This window comes from Mobula hypostoma, chromosome 21 (genome assembly GCF_963921235.1).
Source record: "Mobula hypostoma chromosome 21, sMobHyp1.1, whole genome shotgun sequence".
Lineage (NCBI taxonomy): Eukaryota > Metazoa > Chordata > Chondrichthyes > Myliobatiformes > Myliobatidae > Mobula > Mobula hypostoma.
The window spans coordinates 20108184-20127051 of NC_086117.1; the positions used below are offsets into that span (position 1 = coordinate 20108184).

The window sequence follows — 18868 nt, forward strand, 5'->3', positions numbered from 1 at the left end:
GAATGGGCTGCCGGCAACGGTGGTGGAGGCGGATACAACAGGGTCTTTTAAGAGACTCCTGGATAGGTACATGGAGCTTAGAAAAATAGAGGACTATGGGTAACCCTAGGTAATTTCTAAAGTAAGTACATGTCTGGCACAGCATTGTGGGCCGAAGGGCCTGTATTGTGCTGTAGGTTTTCTCTGTTTCTACTCACCTGTGGTCATTGGTCATTGAAATCTCTCTAGGCATTGTTAGAACGTACAGAGCCAAGTCTGTGTCGAGAGAAAAAGCACAGTGCCAATTCTTAATCTGACTTCTCTCTGCCATATTCTTTGAAAAATTAGAAGTTTATAACATGTTAGTCAGAAATGTTGCTTTGACAGATTGTCAAAGATCCATCAGTTGGTGTGCAAAAATCATACGTGCAGTGAATGGCAGCATTTTGATAACAACCAGCACAACCTAGGGTGTGCTGGGGGCAGACGACGAGTGTCACCACACATTCTGACGCCAGCCATGCTGGGCAGAAGAACAATGAACACAGCAAGGAACAAAGCAACGACAGGAAAACAAGCTCCTTTGCTCCCTCCTGCCATTGCTCTGTGTGACCAGCAGTGTAAGAGTGGCGATGAGGCACTTGGATGAGAAGTTTGAATACTCTCAGCCTGAGTTGGCATTTCCGGAGGTTTCATCACTTGGCTTAATATCTTGGTTAGTCAAAGAGCACAGACTTAATTTTTTTCTTTCAGGACAACATTTTTGAAAAGCAAAATGAAAACAGCAGATGGTGGAAATCTGAACTCAAAACTGAAAATATTGAAAACGCTCTGCAAGTCAGACAGCTTTTGCGGTGAGGGAAACGGGGTTAATGCTTGACATCAGTGACGAAGGCCCGATGAAGGTGTTGCCACCATTTGTACACTGAACAACTCACACATCTGTCTCCTGCACCAGACTGATTCTTTGATGCCTCTTCCATTGCAGTAGTAATCTCACAAGCCATTCCAAATGTGAATTCCAGTTCTGTGAGGAGCCTGAGTATGCTTGTTGGCAAGGCCATATACTTATCAATCTTAAAATGTGTGTTCCAACAGCGTTCCAAAGTTTCTCTGTCAGATTCTTTAAATCAACAATGAAGCCACTGATTCTTGGGAGTTGCTTGCAGGTGATGAAAGCATTCGATTAAAATAGCTCTGCATTATTACAGCGGTGTTGTTGAATGGGGCATTGATTAGCCTCTGTGAGCCACTGGCGGTTTAGCTGATGTGGTCTTTTCTCGTTCCTAGGTGGCTTTGTTATTATTCCATGACATGACGATTCTAATCTTAAACAAGAAAAAATCTGCAAATGCTGGAAATCCAAGCAACACACACAAAATGCTGGACGAGATGGGCCCGAAATGTTGACTATACCTTTTTTCCATAGATGCTGCCCAGCCTGTTGAGTTCCTCCAGCATTTTGTGCATGTTCCCTATCTCTGTAATCTTGTTGGTTCAGTAGGGTAGATCCAGACAACAGTTCACAGACCTGGAAAAGTTGACTGTTTCCCTTTCCATGGATGCTGCCTGACCTGTTAAATTTTACCAGCATCTTCTTGTTCTGTTCCACCTCTTCCAAACAGGTGCTAAATATTTCCCGCATCTCTGAGCCCCCACAATGTTTGCAGCTTGTGTTTGACTTACAACTTGCATAATCTTCTCTTTGCCTGTCCCTGGACTTGCTGTACTCTTAACCTCACCCATTTTCACTTTCTCTGGATAAGACTTGTGTTTTCTCACGTCCTCACTGCCAGTGCAGAGTCTGTCTGCTTTTTGTAACCTTTTGGATGAGAAGCTGAACAAATTGAATACAGTACCACATTACTGTTTCATCTAAGGGCTTCTCCAGACCAGTTTGCAAGCTTCCACAACCCAGACAGGAGCCAATCATACACTCAGTGACCACTTTTTAGCTACACCTGTTTGTTAATGCAAGTATCTAATCAGCCAGTCGTGTGGCAGCACCTCACTGCATAAAAGCATGCAGACGTGGTCAGGTTCAGTTGTTATTCAGGCTCGTCCAACTGTAGACCAAATTCTGTTGTCCTAAGAACGTCGCACAGTGTATCTTCCACAATCTCAGAAATTTCAACTATTTGTCTTTGAACAGAGTTGTCGCTGAGCGGAATCACTTTAATTATTTGGTTTGGTGATTTATGCGAAACCGTACTCAGACCTCCTCTACTGCTGGCAAAATCAGTTATTTTGATTTTCTCCTATTTGATAAAATTTCCTGTGGAAATCAAAGCAGAGGGTCTCATACTTTAAATGTCCTTTCCCCTTCTGGTTGACTAATAATCTCAAGCCATTGTCCAGTCTGGAATGATATGGCTGAGTTTTCTTGCTACCTGTGCCTTCCTGTAGGAAGGAATATTCATGCGTGTCCATTTTTTGATTTCAGGGACTTCCTTCCTCGTGGATCTGGCATCGTCACCAGGAGACCACTTGTTCTTCAGCTGATCAACTCACCAACAGGTAGGAAGCTGTGGAATGAGGGCTGTGGTTCATGGGCAGTGATAAATCTCTCTTTGCTTCATTGGCTCTGCTGCCCATCTGTGTCCCACATCACAGTTTAAATGGTAGTGACGTTAAAAGATTGCATATTAAATAAAATGCAGAGACATGAAGTGTCAGAAACAAAGAGATGCTCTCTTGGAAAAGTCTACATTTGACATCTGGCTGCTTGCATTTCAGTACTTGGTACATGAGTATATTCAGATCCCTTTTTACATCAGTACCCCCCAGTCTCTCCCCATTGAAGAAAGGCACTGCATTGTGATGGTGCTAGTGAAATGGATGCCTCCACAGTTACCCATCTACCATAAATCTGCCAAATCAATTAGCTTGTTTACATTGTCCCAAAGCCTCTCTGTATCCTCACAACTTGTGATCCCAATCAGTTGCCACCAGCAACATCAAGAATTATTGCACATTCTCTCACCCGAGTCACTGATAGCCACTCAGTGGCCACTTTATTAGATACACCTGCTCGTTAATGCAAACATCTAATCAGCCAATCATGTGGCAGCAACTCAATGCATAAAAGCATGCAGACATGGTCAAGAGGTTCGCTTGTTGTTCAGTCCTAACATCAGAATGGGGAAGAAATGTGATCTAAGTGACTTTAACTGTGGGAATGATTGTTGGTGCCAGATGGGGTGGTTTGAGTATCTGAAATTTTCACGCACAACAGTCTCTAGAGTTTACGAAGGACGATATGAAAAACAGAAAAAACATCCAGTGAGCAGCAGCTCTGTGGGCAAAAATGCCTTGTTAATGAGAGAGGTCAGAGGGAAAAGACCAGACTGGTTCAAGCTGATGGGAAAGCGACAGTAGCTCAAATAACCACACGTTACAGCAATGGTGTGCAGAAGAGCATTGCTGAATGCACAGTATGCTGAACGTTGAAGTGGGTCGGTGACAGCAACAGAAGACCACACCAGGTTCCAGTCCTCCAGCTACGGAAGTGGCCACTGAGTGTATGTTGTGAACAGCCGGGACCAAATGCTCATCTCAACGGTATCCTACTGATCCCCTGCTGCCACACTATGTATTCCTGTTGTTTCCTGTCCATCAAACTATTTTCAATCCAGGTCTCTATACTGCCCCCAACTGCTTAGTTTTGCACACTAATCCCTTATTTCCTCCTGACTGAACTCCAGAAGATTTGCTCTACACAATTTCCCTTTGCAAAATCTATTTTGACTTTGGCTAATCCCATTGTTATTTTCCAGTGTCTCTTTATTTCATCATTTGTAATAGACACTTAGAATTTCCCTGCTGCTGTTTGGCTAACCAGACACCAGTTTCCTGTTCCTTCTCCCTCCTTTTTCAGCTAGTTAGATGACCATTGCTGCCCTCCATTTTGCAAGAACTGTTCTGTAATCTGTAAGATTTCTGAAGACAACAGCCAATGCATCCACTCTTTCGTGGCTCCTCTTTTGTAACTCTAGACTGCAGGGTTATCAGACTCTGGGCATTTCAGGGCTCTCAGATCAATTGATTTCTCTAGCAATATTTTGTTCCTAACTCTAATTTCTTCCTATTCCTGCTTTTTATTAGTTTGTTGGGTTCTTTGCATTTCTGGGAAGTAATTTGCGTCCTTTTGGTGAAGCATGAAGCAAAATACTTGTTAAATTACTATTAGATCTCTTTGTTCTTGATTATTTGCTCCTTTACTTGCTGGGATTTAGAAAAGTGGTGGGGTGGGTGGGGGGGTCTCATTGAAACCTATTGAATATTGAAAGGTCTGGATAGAGTGGTTTTGGAGAGGATGTTTCCTGTAGTGGGGTAGTCTAGACCAGACGGCACAGCCTCCGAATGGGAGGACGTCCATTTAGAATGGAGATGAGGAAGAATTAATTTAGCTAGAGGGTGGTGAATCTGTGGAATTCATCACCACAAATGGCTGTAGAGGCCAGGTTCTTGGGTGTAGGGTTGGTAGGTTGTTGATTAGTCAGGGTGTGAGATGTTACGGGGAGAAGGCAGGTGAATGGTGTTGGAAGGAAATGCATCAGCCATGAGCCATGGTGAAATAGCAGAGCAAACTGGATGGCCAAATGGCCTAATTCTGAGCCTGTGTCTTATGGACTTATAAATTCTCCTGTCCTGATTGTGCGAGGCCTAGATTTTGTTTCACAAATCTTTTTCATTTCAACTTGCGATGGGGGTAAGGTCATTGCTGAAGGAGCTAAAGATGGTTGGACTGAAACCAGTGCCCTGAGAAACTCCTGCAGTGATCTTCATGTCCTAGGATGACTGACCTCCAACTACAGCTACCTGCCCTAGTGCACAGCATGACCCCAGCCACTGGAGTAGTTTCCCTTGGATGTCTTTTCACTTCAGATTTATCAGGGCTCCATGATGCCTCACTTGGTCAAGAGCAGACCTTCTCACCTCAACTCTGGAATATGGGTTTTTGGTTTATGCTTGGATCAGGGCTGTGATGCAACCTGGAGCCATGGGGTCCTGGCCAAGCCTAAACTGGGGATCAGGGAAGGTTATTCTCATTAGAGAATAAGTTCTGCCTTATGACACTGTTGACATTGCCTTCCATCTCTCTGCTGAGGACTGAGAGTAGACAGGAAGGAAACAAGAGAAAGTCTGCAGATGCTGGAAATCCAGAGCAACACACACAAAATGCTGGAGGAACTCAGCAGGACAGGCAGCATCTATGGAAAAGAGTACAGTCGACATTCCCAGTGCTGGTGAAGGGTCTTGGCCTGAAACGTCGACTGTACTCAGGCCTGCTGAGTTCATCCAGCATTTTGCGTAGATGGGAAGGAGGTTGATCCAGGTTATAAATGCTTCAGTCTTGTCTCTGCAATCACACCTCACCATTGATGAGGACTGGGATGTGCTTGGAGCCTCCTCCTCCAGTTCCCTGTTCAGTTGCCATTCACCGTTCATGACAAGATGTGACAGCACTGCAGAACCTTGACCTGAAGCTGTGAAATGCTTGTCTCTGTCTACCATGTACTGCTTCTGTGGTGTGTATCTGTGGTCCTCTATTACATCTTTACTAGACTGGCTCCTCATTTTTAAAGATTAATTATTAGCTTTATTTATAGCATGTACTGCACATCGAAACATGGAGTGAAATGTGTTGTTCGTGACTATCACCAGCACAGTCTGAGGATGAGCTGGCGGCAGCCTGCAAGTGTCACCATGCTTCCTGCACCAACATTAGCGTGGCCAAAATTTAATCCTAACCCCTGCGTATTTGGAATGTGGGGGGTAACCGGAGCACCCGGAGGAAATCCACGAGTTCATGGGGAAAACGTACAAACTCTTTACAGACAGCAGTGGGAACGAAAATAATACATAGGAGCTGAATTAGGCCATTCAGCCCATCGAGTCTGCACCGCCATTCCATCAGGGCTGATATATTATCCCTCTCAACCTCAATCCTCTGCCTGCTCCCCGTAACCTTTGATGCCTTGACTAATCAAGAACCTATCAGCCTCCACTTTAAATATACACAGTTACTTGGCCTCCACAGCCTTCTGTGTCAATGAATTCCAGCCAGAGCGGACACTCTAAAGCAGCGCACTACCCTCTACACTACAGTGCCCCCCCTAGACTGTTACTTCTGCACTCTTACTGATCCACACCGGATCCTCTGGTCTGATTACAGTGATAGGGCCAGGGATATCCTGGAGGTTGTGGACTGTGGTGCTCTGCTGATTGTCCACAGAACCTGAGTGTAGGTACACCCAACGTGACGCTGTGAAGACTGGGCTTTGTGTGGTGGTCACCAATGCTATCAAAGACAGCTGTGTCTAGCACAGACAGATCGGTGAGGACAAAGTCAAATATCTTTATCCCTGATGTTGGCTCACTCACTGGGCTCACACTTTCTGACCCCTACGACGTTGACCTGTGGTGGTGCTGCTAGGACATATCTCATGAATATATGTTGACATTTCCCTGCCCACGAGCATATTCAGTGCTTCTCCCAAGTGGCCCTCAGTGTCGAGGATCCCTGATCCATTGGCTAAGGGTGGATAGTAGATTCCTTGCCAGTGCTTGACCCCTGATCATGAGACAGATGGGGCCTGGAGATGATGCTGAGATCTCCTGTGGTGAGTGGGTCCTCCCAGTGGAACAAATTGCCTTCCTGTTAGTGTGACGCCTGTAAGGTATGTTTCAGTGTGAACAACCGTGTCCAGCTCTTGCTTAAATCGTCCATGTTGCTTAACCAGTCCCAGCGTGGTTTGTGAGGAGACCTTTGAGAAATTGAATGGGCTGGTGTGCCATTACTGTGACAGCTGACCACTTGGTATGAACCATGGCCAACGTCTTTTCTGTTTCAATCTTGTGCTTTGCACAAGTAAGTTGCTTGCAAATCCATTTCAGAGGGTGTTTGGGAGTCAGCTACAGCAGTGGCTTTCTGAATAAGCCAAAATGAGTCACAAGGGCAATTTCCTCTCACATCCATCCGGAAGGGTGCACATTGGTAGGTTAATTGGTCAGTATAAATTATCCCTAGTCTGTAGGGCATTTGATGGGAATGTGGAGAGAATAAAATGAGTTCACGTGGGATGCCTGTAGAAATGGGTATTTGGTTGTTGGCATGACACAATGGGCTGAATGGCCTGTTTCTGTACTATATCCCTCAATGACTCTTGAGGGCATCCTGGCCAAACAAGGCTCTGTCGATCTTTAACTGATGCCCGACAGAATACTGCATTGTGTGGTGGGGCTACCAAAGGACCTTGCTCGTAACCAATCACAAAGCAGAGAAAATCTGCAGATGCTGGAAATCCGAGCAACACACACACAATGCTGGAGGAACTCGGCAGGCCAGGCAGCATCTATGGGGAAGAGCGATCAGTCGACGATTCAGGCATCAGTTTCGGCCCGAAGCGTAGACTGTTTACTCTTTTCCATAGATGCTGCCTGGCCTGCTACGTTCCCCCAGCATTGTGTGTGTGTGTGTGTGTGTGTGTGTGTGTGTGTGTGTGTATTTGTTTCTCGTAACCAGGTTGTTCTGTTAGCTCAGAGATGGAATTGCATGTGGAATGTCAGCCTATGAGCAGCTCTGCTGATCATTTAGTCCAACGTGCTGCGACATTTAATTCTGGCAAAGATGTAAGTCTGTATCTGGGACTGTTACATCAAAGAACTGTGCAAAGTAACGTGCTGAATGGGAACTCAACAGGTCAGGCCTGAGAGGAGAGAAATCAAATGAATGTAGAGGTCGATCATCGTTCAGCAGAATGAGAGGAGATATGCAATATTTAAACCTTTAACATATAAAAAAAATCCCTTCACTCTCTGCAAGAGGGATGTCAAAACAAAAATTGACAGAAGGAAATAGTTTTATTGAAAAGACAGACTTTAAGTGGCTTCTTAAAGGAGGTAAAAAAAGAGGGGTGCTGAGCCAGATGTGTTAAGGAGGGATGTCCAGAGTTTAGGGTCAGTTTCGGACTGAAATTAGCAGAAAAATGGGAGGGGGACAAAGTGAAAGGAGTTACTCAGTGTGCCGGATGTCTCGAGCAGAAACAGATGTTGCGTCTGCACCTCGTCAAGTGCATTTCCAAGTAAACTGTGCAGTAACCCGACCTAGCCACTTGGGTATGGCTGATCAACTGAGTTTTAATTTTGTTACGCAAACAACAGGAATTCTGCAGATGCTGGAAATTAAAGCAACACGCATCAAAGTTGCTGGTGAACGCAGCAGGCCAGGCAGCATCTCTAGGAAGAGGTGCAGTCGACGTTTCAGGCCGAGACCCTTCGTCAGGACGCAGGGTCTCGGCCTGAAACGTCGACTGTACCTCTTCCTAGAGATGCTGCCTGGCCTGCTGCGTTCACCAGCAACTTTGATGTGTGTTGCTTTAATTTTGTTAGTTGTCTGTCCTGCAAGCTCGCTGTGGTGTGGCTGCAGTCGCTCTGATGCCCCTGCTCTGCTCGCTCTGACAGGCACTATGGAGCTTCCAGGGGGATTCCACGTCAAATATGTGCTGCACAAAGGAACTTGTGCCACACTGCTCAGATCTCCTCAGTGATCCTTTCTTCTCTGAGAGGCTGCAGTCTGCTGGGAGAACTCAGCGTGTTGAGCAGCACCAGGGGCAGGAAGGAAATGCTCGATCTTTCGGCCCAAAACATTTACAGTTTCTTTCCTCCCTGTTGATGCTGCTTGACTCGCTGAGTTCTTCCAGCAGGTTTTGTGTGGATCCTTTGTGTGTTAGTGAGCTAACTCGTGCAGTGAGCCAGGTCTGTGTATAGGAGTATGCATTGTAACCTAACCCCTGGACACAAGGGGCTTTATCACCCACATTCCTGCCCCACAGCGTTAGAGCGGGACTGGGGGCCTTCACTTACATTCTGCAGCCTTGGTGGGCCTGCTGGAGATCAGGGAAGATCTCTGTTGGCATGAGAGGTGTTCTTCATTCCCATCACTCTGCCCACTCCTCCAGACCAACAAACCACTCCAAACCGGCACCAACTCATCACTATCCTCTGAAGTGAAATCACTCGGGCATTCCCCAGGCAGCAGACAAGGGCAGTAAACTCCAACCCTGCTCGCACTTGCAGCTTGGACATTAAAGTATTCCAGAGGAAGTCCTCACCCTCAGAACACACAGGGTATGCAAAGCATTGCTAAGCAGAGAATGTTCTTTCCTGGGTAGAGGTGGAATTGTTTTCCAAACAAAGCACACATTCATGATCTTTACTCCTACATGGTGGTGTAGAGTTGGGCTCGACAGGCATTTGTGACACATTTAAAGTAATTTAGTGCTCAATAGGCAAAGGGGCATGGCTGGCTGATTGTGGACCTTGTGTGTCTGAGAGGCTGCTCCTTAGACATCTAGTGTGTGTATGTGTGTGTGTGTGTGTGTGTGTGTGTGTGTATGTGTGTGTGTGTGTGTGTGTGTGTGTGTGTGTGTGTGTGCGCGCGCGCGCGCGTGCATGCATGAGTGTCCACGGTTTAAACATAAAAGCTCTGTACATCACAGAGAAACATTAAGCCAACAAGGCATTTCTGCAGTTTTTAAGTAAACTAAAGCTTTTTGTAGTTGTGTGTATAGTTGTATTAGATTGCTTTATATCCATTTTGGCTCTAAAGTCACAAAATAAGTAATAAGTAATTATGTGGAAGTCATTTTGGGGTAGTTTATACACACAGACACACACACACACACACACACACACACACACACACACACACACTCCAAAGCCGTGTCTACAGTGAGTCATGATCTCCTCCTCACACAGGTGAATTTCTTCTCCACAGTAATGTCTTCATTTCTCATCAGATCTCTGATTTATTGTAAATCCACGAATCATCGAATAACATTTCTGCGAAGCCCCTTGGGACATTTGGCTATGCTAAGGATATTTTATTAATACTTTGGTTGATGTCTGACTGGCTGGCATGGTGCTTTGTTAATGACAACAGTGAACAAATATGAAATTATTACTAACGAGAAGCAGCAACACAGCCCCTTGCCCGTTCAGTGCAGTAAAGCTGTGATAAGACTGCCAGCACAGCAGAAACATTAGCCGTGGAGACACACAACAGAGAGGCCTTATCCAGTGTGAAGACACTGCCCTTTTGTGCTTCTCAGTCTGGAGGAGAACTGAGCTCTCTATCTCCCAGCACAGCTGTCCCCCGGGCCATTCAGCGTGGGCCTCTGGAAGCCTCCTTCCTGAATACTCTCAATACTCTCCATCATTTAGGTCCGCTGATTGATCAGTACTTGGAGGGGAGGGGGGTGGTGTTTCTGTCTGTCAGATGGTGGGTCTTTTTGTGTAATTGATTTGGATAACTAAGGCGATACTAGGTCCTGAAGAAAGCAGTGATTTTCTTCTCCTGAATGGGAAGACATCTGGGGAGGATGGAGCAAGCACTGTAGCTGATTCTAATTCCAGAGCCATGTTGTGAGTTCCAAGGTTAATTATACCAGCTCTATCCTTTATGAGCAGTAGCTGACATTTCCCCAACTTCATAATGAGGTCTGCAGTGAGACAATTTTCTTCCAGCTTCCCCTGTGGCAGAAGAGTTATTTTAGCAGTGAGGCTGAGCGGCGGTGTGAGTGGGTGCACCCTGGAATTTGGGAGGGGGAGGCAGGGTCAGGTGTGTCAATGTTGCAGTGGGGTGGGGGGAGTGGGAGAGGGGTTGGTCGGAATTGAAGGGAGGGGTCGCTGGCGGGGCAGCGGTGGCTGGAATTTCTGGGGGTGGTTTGGAAGACACAGGATATATACAGTATGTCCCAGGGAGGAAGGGGTATTCTAGGGGCGGGATGACACAGCTGTGGCTGACAAGAGAGTTCGGGGCCAACTTGGGGACAGGGAGAGGCCATACGATACAGTGGGAGATTAGTGGGAGGTTGGAGGATTGGGAAGCTTTTCGAAACTAGCAGAAGGCAGCTGGGAAGGTCCCTGGGAAGGTGGGGGTGGAGTGCAGGAGTAAGCTGGCCAGTGATGTTGAAGAGGATACCAAAAGTTTCTTCAGATGCATGGAGTGCGGAGGAGTGGCAGGAGTGGATGTCAGGCTGCTGGAGGGCGGTGCTGGTGCTGGAGAGGTGATGGTGGGGGACGGGGAGGTGGCGGATAGACTGGATGGGTGTTCTGCGTCGGCCTTCGCTGTGGGAGGGCCCTGGCGGGAGTCAGGGGTCATGAAGTGTGTGAAGTTGCAATAACTGGGGAGTGGGTTCTTGGGAAGTCTAGGGTGGACGGGTCACGTGGGCCGGATAGTGTGCAGGCCAGGTTCTGGGGGAGGTGGCTGGGGAGATTGTGGAGGCACTGGTGGTGATCTTTCGGGAATCACTGGATTCTGGAGTGGTTCAAGGGGATTGGAAGGTTCCCAATGTCACTCTACTTTCAAGATGGGAGGGAGGCAGAAGAAAGGAAATTAAAGGCCAGTTAGTCTGACCTCAGTGGTTGGGAAGATGTTGCAATTCATTGTTAAGGATGAGGTTTCGGGGTATTTGGAGGCACATGATAAAATAGGCTGTAGTCAGCATGGTTTCCTCAAGGGAAAATTTTGCCTAACAAATTTATTAGAATTCTTCAAAGAAATAACAAGCAGGATAGACAAAAGAGAATCTGTCGATGTTGTGTACTTGGATTTTCAGAAGGACTTGGACAAGGTGCCATATATAAAGGCTGCTTATTGAGCTGTAAGCCCATGGTATTACAGGAACGGTTCTAGCATGGATAAAGTGATCGCTGATTGGCAGGAGGCAAAGAGTGGGAGTAAAGGGAGCCTTTTCTGGTTGGTTGCCAGTGACTAGTGATGTCCAAAAGGGGTCTGTACTCTTTTTACGTTATATGTCAATGATTTGGATGATGGAATTGATAGCTTTTATGTAAAGTTTACAGATGACAGGAAAATAGGTGGAGGAGCTGGTAGTTTTGAGGAAGTGGAGAGGCTGCAGAAGAATTTAGGCAGATTAAGAGCATAGGCAAAGAAGTGGCAGATGGAATTCTGTGTTGGGAAGTGAAAAGTCATACACTTTGGTAGAAGAAATGAAAAGGTTGACTACTTTCTAAAAATGGAGTGAAAATACAAAAAGTTGAGGCGCGAAGGGTCTTGCGAGTCCTTGTGTGGGATTGCAGGTTGAGTCTGTAGTGAGAAAAGCAAATATGATGTTAACATTCATTTCAAGAGGATTAGAATATAAAAGCAAGGTTGTAATGTTAAGGCTTTATAAAGCACTGGTACATACTTGTAGTATTGTAAGCAATTAAGGGCCCCTTATCTTAAATGTGCTGAAACTGGAGATGGTTCAAAGAGGTTCATGAAAATGATTCCAGGATTGAATGGCTTGCCGTATGAAGAGCATTTGATGGCTGTGGACCTGTATTCACTGGAATTCAGAATGAGGGATGAGCTAATTGACACCTATCGAATTGTGAAAGGTCTTGATAGAGTGGATGTGGAGAGGATGCTTCCTGTGATGGGTGTGTCTAAGACTAGCGGACACAGCCTCAGAATAGAGTGACATCCTTTTGGAACAGAGATGAGGAGAAGTTTCTTTAGCCAGAGAATGATGAATCTGTGGAATTCCTTGCCATAGGCAGCTATTTAAGGCGGAAACGTGAAGAAATCTGCAGATGCTGGAATTTCAAACAACACACATAAAAATTGCTGGTGAATACAGAAGGCCATGCAGCATCCATAGGAAGAGGTACAGTCGACGTTTCGGGCCGAGACCCTTCGTCAGGATTCACTGAAAGAAGAGATAGTAAGAGATTTAAAAGTAGGAGGGGGAGGGGGAGATCCGAATTGATAGGAGAAGACAGGAGGGGGAGGGATGGAGCTAAGAGCTGGAAGGTTGATTGGCAAAAGGATACGAGAGGATCATGGGATGGGAGACCGAGAGAGAAAGAAAGGGGGAGGGGGGAAGCCCAGAGGTTGGGCAAGGGGTATAGTCAGAGGGAGAAAAAGGAGAGAGAAAAAAATAATAATAATTAAATAAATTACGAAGGAGAGGTGGGGCATTAACAAAAGTTTGAGAAGTCAATGTTCATGCCATCAGGTTGGAGGCTACCCAGACGGAATACAAGGTGTTGTTCCTCCAACCTGAGTGTGGCTTCATCTTGCCAGTAGAGGAGGCCGTGGATAGACATATCAGAATGCGAATGGGACGTGGAATTAAAATGTGTGGCCACTGGGAGATCCTGCTTTCTCTGGCAGACAACTGGGAGATCCTGCTTTCTCTGGCGGACAAGGGACAGTCCTTGCAGGTGAGGCAACACTTCACCTGTGAGTCGGCTGGGGTGATATACTGCGTCCGGTGATCCCGATGCGGCCTCCTATATATTGGCGAGACCCGATGCAGGGTGGGAGACCATTTCGCTGAACACCTGCGCTTTGTCCGCCAGAGAAAGCAGGATCTCCCAGTGGCCACACATTTTAATTTCACGTCCTGTTCCCATTCTGAGATGTCTATCCACGGCCTCCTCTGCTGTAAAGATGAAGCCACACTCAGGTTGGAGGAACAACACCTTATATTCTGTCTGGGTAGCCTCCAACCTGATGGCATGAACACTGACTTCTCTAACTTCTGTTAATGCCCCTCCTCCCCTTCTTACCCCATCCCTTCCTTATTTATTTATCTATCTATCTATCTATCTATCTAGCTATTTCTTTATTTATTTATTTTTCTCTCTCTCCCCTTTTTCTCCCTCTGTCCCTCTCACTATACTCCTTGCCCATCCTCTGGGCTTCCCCCCCTCCCCCCTTCTTCCTCCCTAGGCCTCCTGTCCCATGATCCTCTCATATTCCTTTTGCCAACCAACTTTCCAGCTCTTAGCTCCACCCCTCCCCCTCCTGTCTTCTCCTATCAATTTGGATCTACCCCTCCCCCTCCCACTTCAAAATCTCTTACTATCTCTCCTTTCAGTTAGTCCTGATGAAGGCTCTTGGCCCGAAACGTCGACTGTACCTCTTCCTATAGATGCTGCCTGGCCTGCTGCGTTCACCAGCAACTTTTATGTGTGTTATTTAAGGCAGAGATTGATAGATTCTTGATTAGTCAGGGCATGAAGGGATATAGAGGAAGGGAAACCCCTTCCTTTGAAAAAGGAGGACATCTCCTTCATTCTAGAACGAAAAGCCTCACCCTGAGAGCAGATGAGGCAGAGACAGAGGAATTGAGAGAAGGAAATGGCAATTTTACAATTAACAGGATGGGAGGAGCTGTAGTCCAGGTAGCTGTGAGAGTCCGTGGGTTTATAATAGAAATCAGTAGGTAAGCTATCTTCAGAGATAGAGACAGTGAGATTGAGAAAAGGGAGGGAGGTGTCAGAAATGGACCAGGTAAGTTTGAGGGCAGGGTGGAAGTTGGAGGCCAAGTTGATGAAGTCGATGAGCTCTACATGGTGCAGGAAGCAGCAGCAAGGCAGTCATCGATGTAGTATAGGAAAAGTGGGGTAGTGACACTAGTGTAGGCTTGGAACATAGCCGACAAACAGGGAGGTAGAGCTGGGACCCATGCAAGTGCCCATGGCTACACCTTTTGTTTGAATGAAGTGGGAGGAACCAAAGGAGAAATTATTTAGTGTGAGGACAAGTTCCCCTAGATGGAGGAAAGTGGTGGTGGTGGAGGGGAACTGGCTGGGTCTGGTGTCCAGAAAGAAACAGAGAGCTTTGAGGCCTTCCTGGTGGGGGATGGAGATGTATGGGGACTGGACATCCATAGTAAAAATAAGATGATAGGGACTAGGGAACTTGAAATCATTGATAAGATCCAGAGTGTGTGAGGTGGCACGGATGTAGGTAGGAAGGGACTGAACTAGGGGGATAAAACAGAGTCGAGGTATGCAGTGGGGCAGGAACAAGCTGAAACAATGGGTCTACCTGGACAAGCAGGTTTGTAGAACTTGGGTAGGAGGTAGAAACAGGAGGTGCAGCTAGTTGGATTTTAATCGCTGCTCTGCTGTGGTGGGATTTAGGACCGTGCCTCTGGATCTGTAACCATTACTAGTACTGCTTCTATAGTTTCAGCACCAATGGTCTCTGTACTTCTGGGATGGGAAGAGAGAGTTATGCCAAGACCCCCGCACTTAATGGCGGTGCAGTTTATAACTGGACAGCTAATAATAAAAATTCCAAGTGTAGTCGCTGTTCTAATGTTCATAGCAGCAAATCTGTACACAGCAAGCTCCCAGATCAATGTCACAATGACCAGGGAATTGGATTATTGCGGGGTCATTATGGGGCAGGCCATCAGAGCGGACTACAGTACACTTTTACAAACGTACAACAGCTTTGGGAACTTTTAGTGGCCAACCAAGAGAGCAGTATGTGTCCTTGGATGCACTTCTCACCAGAAGTCAATACCCTTGATGGATCATTGAAAGTGTGTGAGCACCGCCCACTGCTGTCCTTAACATGGTTACCATTCTTGCCCTACCCACTCCCTCCCATTCCCTCAACTAATCAGGACTGACGCAGGGCTTTGACACAAAATGTCAACAATTCCTTTCCTTCTACAGATGCTGCTCCGACCCGCTGATATCCTCCAGGAGATTGTTTATTGCTTCAGAGTCCAGTGTCTGCAGTCTCTTGTGTCCTTACCTGTCTAGCTCCACTCTGTCCTTTCGTCTTTTTATGCTGGCTGTCCCCCCTCTGTCCTTCAGTCCAGATGAAGGAGCTTGCCCAAAATGTCAGCCGACTGTTTCCCTCCATGGACGCTGCCTGGCTTGCTGAGTTCCTCCAGCATCTGCATGTTGCATGAGATTTTGCGTGAAGATTCTTGGTTAGTGAGGGTGTCAAAGGAAAAGGCAGGAAATGGGGTTGAGAGAGAAGGTAAGTCAGCCATGACCAAATGGGGGAGCAGACTCGATGGGCCGAACGGCACGTTTCTGCTCCTGTATCTTATAGTCAGTGTTTTGATTTTCCTGTGTGTAACTGAGTGAAACTCCAGAGTTTAGAAAAAAAGGTTTCTTCAGTCTTGCTTGAATAGATCGACTTGCTGGTAAGAAGTAGCTTGAAGTCCAGGCTTGAGGAATATTAAGCTGCAGATACAATTATTCAAATGCCATGGCAATTTGCAAGATTCATTCAACTGAAAGAAACATTCAGATTGCAGTCAGCCTCGACGCACCTAGTTCAATTTAGAACAGCAATGTTCCAGTTATGTGATAGCCATTGTCTAATGGACATCAGTTAAGTATCTTTTTTTAAAAATCCCTGTTCTTCATAAATAAATAATCAGATGGAAAATTGTTATAATCTTGTTCTGATCTCGTGCTTGTCGTTTCTGAGCATGGAATCTGGTTATTTCTGAAATTGTGATAAGTATCCTGGCCGCCATGGTGGGTGGAGGATTCCTCATGGGATATTTACGCTAAACTGGTGCTTAACTGGCCTGAACTATCGTCTTCTTTGCCTCTTGTCCACTTTCCTTGGCTTAGCAGAAAGATGGCTTGTGAGGAGCCAACAGGTGCATGGATCCTGTGGGTGACTGAGTGAAGCAAGGCAGATATTCCTCAGACTGGACGTGGAGCTGGATGAAGTGTGCTCCATTGTATGTTATGTCCACTCTCCTCTGTCATGTTGAACATGGGCAGGCGTGGCAAAATCTTGAAATTTGCCTATGACAGACAGAGTCTGGTAAATGGCAAGGGTAGTAGTTGAGTTCAGATAGACGTAGATTTAGCTGAATGGGCAAAGGAGAGGCAGACACTGTTTAATCACAACTTGCATTTTAGATGGTGCCCATATAGTAATGACTTAGCAATTCATGGTTGCATCATCAGGCAAAGGAATTGCCATCGATCCAAAGTACAGCTAGCATTTATATGAAACTTCCCTTTGAGTGTCCTTTGACCTCCACTGAGTTGCAGCTCAGATTTAGTTATTTTCCAATTGTTTAATTTTTAAATGTTTTCTAGATTCATGAGGACAGTTTTGGGGACAGAAGGTGGAGTTAGGATCAGGTTAGGGTTTAGGAAGAGGGATGTAGGGGAATTGGAGTTCAGGCTAGAGGCTGAATCTCCAGTCCATGTTTGAAAACCAGCAACGTGGACATGGGATGTTGGATGTCAGAATGGCAGAGAATGGACAATTTCGCCTCAGGTCAGTGAGTTGTCAGTGGGTTCCTGAGTCCAATTTCCATGCAGGCCGGTGAAATGAGTTCCAACGACCTCCTGGGTTTGTGACGCAGTGAGACTAAATTTAGAGGCCTGGTGTTCGGGGTCTGGAATTCGAGCTTTAGTGTTCGATGATTGGTGTGACCTGGAATTGATGCCGAGAAATGAGGCCCGAGGGTCAAATTGGAAGTCTGGAAGTCGAGGCCTGTTGACTGAACCCGAGTCTGTGAATCTCTGCAAATCCACTGGGAAGATCGATGCGCAGTGTCTGCAGGCCCTAGTCCATGTCTGCTGGAGGCTGAAGGCCTGTCCTGGGATTTAAGGACTGTATGTGCGTGTGGGTGGTGTCATTTTGTTGTTTATTGTGTTCTGTGTTGTCTGACAAACATTGTGGGCGTGCTATGTTGGCGATGGAACGTGTGGCAACACTTGCGGGCTGCCCCCGGCACACAGTTGTTTTGGTTGTTAATACAAATGACACATTTCATTCTATGTTTCAACGTACACGTGACAAATAAACTTGGATCTGGAATCTTGATTCTTTTATAACCACAGGAGGTCTCAAAGCACTTTACTAACCAAAGAGACTTGTATGAATGGCGGTATTTGTTGAAGTGTTGCATTTGTAGCATATATAAAGGTTCCACAAACAATAGAGATAATGACTAAATAATTCACGAGAGCGGGGATTCCCAACCTGGGGTTCACAGACCCCTTGCTTAATGGTATTGGTCCATATCATCACGAAAGTGGGAAACCCCTCCTCTAGAGAAAATGGATTGAGAGAAAAATATTGACCAGGATGCTGGAGATCTTTTATCTTCCTCAGGGAGTAGGCAGAGCCTCTCTCTACTGCCTCTTCGAAAAGACAGCGCCTCTAACATTGCATCACTTCCTCAGTCCATTGGAGAGGAATAAATGTTTCAGGTTAAGACCCTTCATCAGGACTGAAACTTTGAGGTTTGTTCAATGGTTCCATTTAATGTCAGAGAATGTATCCAATATACAACCTGAAATTCTTACTCTCCACAGACATCCTCGAAACAAAAGAAAAACCCCAAAGGATGAATGACAGGAAAACGTTAGAACCCCGAAGCCCCCTCCCCTTCCCGTGCACACGCAGTAGCAAAGCATTAACCCTCCCTCCTCCCCCTCCCAACCGGCATCAGCAAAAAGTATCAGCCCCCACCCGCCATGCAAGGAATAGTAAAACAACAAATTCCATCAGGACTGAAACATTAATTTTTTTATTCCTTTCCTTAGAAGCTGCCTGACCCAGTGACTCCCTCCAGCATCCTGTATTGCATAAATTTGTGTGTGTGTGTTGCTCTGGGTTTCCAGCACCTGCAGAATCGCTCATTCTTCTGACTTCCTCCGTCCTGCCATGGCAGAATCAGCTTTGTGCAGAACTTGGTCTTGAACTCATTGTCTTTCCAGTTTGACAGTTAGACTGCTACCAGAGGAGGAGGAGGCACAAAACTGCTGACCAAGATCTTGGCCAAAGAGATGAATTATAAAGGGATAAGCCTGAGATGCTGCATGGGAGGAAAGAACTAACTGAGAAATGAGAGCGTAAAGTGAATTTGAAGTGAACAGACAAAGGCGTGGTTGGAATTCAAATCAGAATCAGGTTTAATAACACTGGCATATGTTGTTTTGTGGCAGCAATACATCATACAAAAACTATAAATTACAGTAAGAAATATGTGTATATACTGTATATATAAATGAAGTTAGATAAGTAATGCAAAAAGAGAGAAAAAAGAAAAAATAGTGAGGTAGACTAAGTTGGTTCATT

The 18868-nt window shown here is 46.0% G+C and overlaps 1 protein-coding gene across 9 annotated transcripts in view; it reads left to right on the forward strand.

The window, feature by feature from the left end:
• LOC134359846 (dynamin-1) overlaps nt 1–18868 on the forward strand; it is a 256455-nt gene that overhangs the window by 75963 nt on the left and 161624 nt on the right. For all 9 annotated transcript variants that reach the window (XM_063073579.1, XM_063073578.1, XM_063073577.1 and 6 more), the window contains exon 2: nt 2423–2496. In XM_063073579.1, coding sequence (XP_062929649.1) covers nt 2423–2496 — 74 coding nt within the window. The remainder of the gene's footprint in view (nt 1–2422; nt 2497–18868) is intronic.